This window comes from Metarhizium robertsii (genome assembly GCF_000187425.2).
Source record: "Metarhizium robertsii ARSEF 23 chromosome Unknown MAA_Scf_8, whole genome shotgun sequence".
NCBI lineage: Eukaryota > Fungi > Ascomycota > Sordariomycetes > Hypocreales > Clavicipitaceae > Metarhizium > Metarhizium robertsii.
In genome coordinates, this window is record NW_011942226.1 from 10,622 (window position 1) to 16,268 (window position 5,647).

General features: G+C 50.2%; 1 protein-coding gene across 1 annotated transcript; it reads right to left on the minus strand.

Annotated features, from left to right (window-relative positions):
• Positions 1 to 34: 34 nt before the first annotated feature.
• On the minus strand, positions 35 to 5,292 carry MAA_00868 (uncharacterized protein; the record flags this gene model as incomplete). The annotated part of the gene is made up of 3 exons (XM_007818866.2): positions 35 to 2,682; positions 2,719 to 4,001; positions 4,172 to 5,292. The coding sequence occupies 3 exons, from the start codon at positions 5,290 to 5,292 to the stop codon at positions 35 to 37; spliced, it is 5,052 nt and encodes a 1,683-aa protein (XP_007817057.2).
• Between the last annotated feature and the right edge of the window lie 355 nt (positions 5,293 to 5,647).

Sequence of the window (5,647 nt, forward strand, 5' to 3'; positions counted from 1 at the left end):
CAGGTCACATGATCCCCTCACATATGGTCCCTCTTTACTCCCTCGCTTCTGAATTTTTGACATCTTGCTTCGCTTGGTGTCGGGCGCTTTGTACTTCTTGCCTCGTCGGTCTGGGTTTGTTTCTGTGGCGTTTCTCAAACTCTTTGATTGCTATGTGGGAGTTGACGACATTGTGCAGTGGTTCCCATGTTGCTTCCTTATGATCAAAGCCTCTCCATAGTATATAGTACTGGAAACCTTTCCCTTTTTTGCGTCTCGAGTCCAGTATTTCTTCAATCGCCCAGAGCTTCTCGCCTCTGTCGTCCAGTGCTATTGCCGGTGGTGGTGGGTTGTACTGGCCGGGGAGTGGGTCGTTTGGTGATGGTCGCAGGAGGTTGGTATGGAATGAGTTGTGAATTGAGCTTAATTCGTGTGGCAATTTGAGCTGGTAGGTGTGAGAGCTGAGCACGCGCTCTACTCGAAAAGGGCCAATGAACTTGTAATCAAGTTTTGGGATGGGTCTGGCTGAATTGATGTTACGCGTGCTTAGTAGAACCATATCTCCGACTCGATAAGCTGGCGCTGGTGATCTGTTTGCGTTGGCGAATTTTTCTTGTGAGGCTTGGGCTGAAAGCAGGTTGGTCCGGAGTAGATCGGTGATCTCTTGCATCTTGGTGACGAAGTTGTTGCCCTCCTTGCAGCGGTCCGCTACGTCTTTGGGTGCTGGCTTTGGGACAACTCGGGGGGGACCGAAGCTCATTCGGGGGTGGTAGCCTGTGTTCGCGAAAAAAGGGGACATGCCAGTTGAATCGTTGACAACGTTGCGGGCCGCGAACTCGGCCAGTGGGAGCCACTCATCCCAGTCGTCCTGAGCGAAGCTGACATATTGGCGAAGGTATTGCTCGAGGAATGAGTTAGCGTTTTCGGTCTGGCCGTCGGTCTCGGGGTGATACGCTGTGGAAAGGCTGATGTTGGTCTGTAATCGGTGGCAGACTGCTTTCCAGAATTCTGAGACGAACAGCGGTCCTCTATCAGACACAATTGAATCTGGTAAGCCGTGGAGTTTCCATACATCTCGTACAAATAGCATGGCTAGGTCGTGTGCTTTCATATTAGTCCTGCAGGGCGTGAAATGTCTGACCTTTGACAGCCTATCGACTACGACCATGATTGCGTTGAATCCACGGGAAGTGGGTTGAAACGGGCCGATGAAGTCGACAGATAGGTCTCTCCATCTTTGCAGTGGGATTGGAAGAGGCTTCAGTGTTCCCTGGTACCGCAGCTGGGAGTTTTTGTTCCTCACACATCCGTGGCAATTGCGTGTGAATTGTTTCGTGTCAGCGCTGAGCCTCGGCCACCAGTATGAGCGTGAGATGAGTTCGTATAGCTTGTTCTTCCCAGGGTGGCCTGACTCGACGCTGTCGTGAGCGAGTTGGGTGAGAAGGGTTCGTAGTTCGCCTTCTGGGACGTACAATCTCTCTCGGAAGTATAATCGGCCTTCATTTATCGTGCATTCCGATAGGGAGACTTCCTTTGAGTGGGGGATGCCGTGAGGTTTGAGCATCTCGTCCCTGATCTTCATCCACCATTCATCATCTTCGTAACCCTTGTCTAGCAGTCTTGTAATTTTGTGGTTGATTGGTTCTGGTTCAACTTCGTCCAGAACGGCGGGGCATAGTGTAATTTCCTGGTCCCAGGACAGGTTTGCAAAGAGTTCTGAGAGCTCAGGGTCAATCTTCAGTTCTTCTTGTACGGAGGAGTCAATATTGTGTGGTTTGAGCAGTGATTGTTGTTGGTATTGGATGCGGTCGTCATTTTCATCTTTTGGCAAGTCTTGTGATCTCCTTGTAAGTGAGTCGGGTTTTCTGTTGTCCTTTCCTGGTACCGACTTAATGGCAAATTGAAACTGTGATAGGAATTCACTCCACCTGACTTGACGTCTTGAAAGTTGCTTAGTTGTCATGAAGTATCGAAGATTGGCGTGGTCGGTAATCACTGTGATCGGGTGGTGTGCGCCTTGGAGTTCGGGTCTCCAGCATTCGAAGCAGCGTACGATTGCCAAAAGTTCTTTGTCGTAGATCTCGTAGTTACACTCAGCGGGGTCGTATTTTTTAGACATGAAGGCCACTGGGTGCAGAACCCCTTGATCGTCTTCCTGTGAGAGGATGCCTGAAGACACGAAATCGGACGCATCGCATTCGACAAACACCTCTTTTGCGGGGTCAAAGTGTCTGAGGATTGGGGCCGAGGTGAAGCTGTCTTTGAGCGTGTCGAACGCCTCTTGGCAAGATGAGGTCCAATTCCATTTGACTAACTTACGTGTCAGAGCAACCAGTGGTCGTACGATGCGTGAGAATCCTTTGATGAATCGTCGGTAGAAATTCGAGAATCCTAAGAAGGCCTGAACGTCTTTTACATTGATGGGCGCTTCCCAGTTGACGAGGCAGTTGACCTTCGCTGGGTCCATTCGTACTCCCGTGGTTGAGATGATCATGCCCAGGTATTTCACTTCGGTAGTCTCGAATTCACACTTCTTGACGTCGAGTTGCAAGCCCGCGGCTTCAAGCGCCTGGAGCACTGATTTGACGTGGAGTCTGTGGGAGGCGAGGTCGTTTGAGTAGATGAGAATGTCGTCGATATAGGCTGTGCAATATCTGTCCAGGAACGGGCGTAATACTTCGTTGATCCGTGCTTGGAAGGTAGCTGGGGCGTTTCATAGTCCGAACGGCATCACCAGACTCTCGAAGAGTCCATATCTTGTGTTGAATGCGGTCATCCACTCCTGGCCCTCTTTGATGCGTATCCGATTAAACGCTGCCACGACATCGAGTTTGGTGAAATACTTGGCCTGGCTTAGCTGCGTAAGGGTCTCCTGGATTAATGGTAGAGGGTATCGGTTCTTGATGGTTATGGCATTAAGTGCTCGGTAGTCGACACAAAATCGAAGGCCGCCTCCTGGTTTCTTCGCAAACAATACTGGCGAGGCGGCTGGCGATGTGCTGGCACGTATGAAACCCTTGTCGAGGTTTTCCTGGAGGAATTTCCGGAGAACGATAAGTTCGTCTTCAGACATGCCGTACAGAGGTCCATGGGGTGGGGTTGTGCCGGGTTGAAGTTCGATGTCGTGGTCGCAGTCCCGGTGCGGGGGGAGTTTATCTGCTTCTGTCTGGTCGAATACTTTTAGGAATTCATGGTAGTGTTCAGGTACTTTTGTTGCGGGGTCGATGAAAGTCTTGGGTTCGAGGGCTTTGTGAATATCCTCGAGTGATGCCCCTGAAAGGTACATGTCTGCTGCTAGTTTACGAGAAGCTTGGAGTTCTTGCGTTTGTTGGTCTCTGGGGTTAAGGGGTGTCATTTTTTCATGCGACTGGAGTTCTCGGTTCATCTTTTGCACGTCCGTAAGTGCGGCGTCGAATCGGTCTGCTTTAGGTTCTGCGAACGTGGAGACGTTTGTGATAACACCGAGTTCAGCCAGTCTTTTATCGATCTCATACAGAGATAGTGGGAATACATCGACGTCTTGCTTTTTGGCCAGCGCGTGGAATGCGGGTGCGCTGACTCTTCGGGGGATTGATGGACGTGGATGTAAGGTTGCAGTTGGTGGATTTGGCAAAGCGTGGGCTCCCGAGACTGCAAGTTGGTATTGTCCCTTCTTCATGCAGTATTGGCGGCAATGATTGGAGTTGAAGGTAACCGTATTCGTGCTCCAATCGACGTTTGGGTTGTGGTCTGTTAGCCAGGGTTTCCCGAGAATGATATCGTACTTCCCAAGCTTCGTTACGTAAAATAGAATCTTTTCTTTGTGTCCTTTAATTTCCATGTAGAGTTTTACTACGTGAGTGATATCGCCAGCCGAGGAGGGTCTTCCATCGACTACATTCAGCCGGCGGCGGTTTCGAAGCTTGTAAAACGTGAATTTGTTGGTGTGCGCAAAGGATTCGTCTATAAATCCCTTTCCCGTGGCGCCAGAGTCAAGCATGGAATTGGTTTTGATTGAACTTGCATTAGTGTCTTCAGTTAGGCTGCATGGCAATAGCAAGTGAGCTTGGTTGGTGTCTAGGGAAGAGAGTTGTAGGTCTGCCTTTCTTTTGCGTCTCCTGCGGCGACTTCCGTTGGAGACTACTCTTTTTTTTCTTGGTTGTTCCAAGGGGCCGTGGGGCAGACATGAGGTTTGTGATCTGGGGAATAGCACCAGTTGCAGAGTCCGTGTGCGATGCAATAGGCCTTGCGTGCTTGTCTTTCTTCCAAGGTTCGAGGTTTACGACCGGAGGTTACGTCTTTGGCCCCCCAGGAGACTGCGTTCAGGTCCATGGCATCCCCTCCACTCGTAGTCGTCGGAGTTTGGGAGTGAGAAACGGCTGGGGCCGAGCCGGTAAAGATATTGTTGTTGCCGGGCTTCTTCTTATAATAGTCGGGGTTGAGCTGACGACATTCACTGTCGCATTGCCTAACTAGTTCGATGAATTCCGCCAAAGTGGTTGGTGTAGATTTGAGGACTACGAGCCTCCATATGATGTCGGGGTGGAGAGCACGTTTCAAGTGAGAGATCAAGGATTTGTCTTCGAATTCGGTAAGCTTGGCGACTGCGATCCAGTTTGGCAGAAAGCTTGCGAGTGGTTTATGGCCTTGTTTCATGTCATATATCTCTTTTTGTGCAGTGGCGGCCGAGTCAATATCGCCGTAAACGGTCTTCAGGGTTGTGATGATTGCCTCGACGTTTGTAAACTTGACGATTCCGTGTGACACATTGTAACTGACTTGGGCGTGGGCGTCCCCACTGAGGCATGAAATGACGAACCCCATTCGTTCTGTTTCGTCTGTCCACCAGTCTCTATTCATGTGTAATTTGAGTTCGAGTTTCTGCAGGAATTCTGGCAGACCCTTCGGGTTGTCTCCGCTGAATGGGTCGGGTTTAGGGTGCTCAGCGGAGCGTTGGTGATGGCTTCCTCCTGTAGCGGCTATCGCTTTGTATGCCTCGAGTTGTCCTGCCATGTGGGAGATTGTGTCATCTTTATCGCTCGATTCCATGAGGCAGGTGCTCAGGCGGGTTTGGAGGGTTTCGATGTGTGAATTCGTAGTGTTGGCAGTGGTGATGGCGGTTTGGCGAAGTCTTATGATTTCCTCGTGCATGTTGGTTACGGCCTGGCTGAGAGTCCAGACTTCCTGCATGATGCCCGGAGCGTCGTTAGCCCAAGCGGACCGGAACGCGGCTTCTCCATCGATGGATGAGAGTACCGGGACCGAGGGGCGGAGATCTGTAGGGGGGGCGGGTGTGGTGGACCCTGAGGGGGTGTCTACTACAGCTCCTGCCATGGTATTTTCGGTTGCGGTAGTGGGTTGCTTGATTATCGATTGGTGATTAACTTGTTGGTTGATGGTTGATTTGGTTAGTTATTGATTTGCTGTTAATTGATTGATTGAATGTTTGATAATTAGTTGGTTGTTAATTGGTTGATTTGTTTGTCGATTAGTCGTTGGTCAATAAATTAGCTTTGATATGTTAATTGGTGTGACCGTGGTTTGTGTGGAAGTTTGGTCGTTCGAGTGTTGTGTTGAGGTTTGAATGTGATGGTATGGTTGTGGTGTCGAAATCGGTAGTCACGTCGCAGACGGTGATCTATCGAAGAGGGGTGTCGGTGAATAATATGTGACGGTACAAGGCACGAAC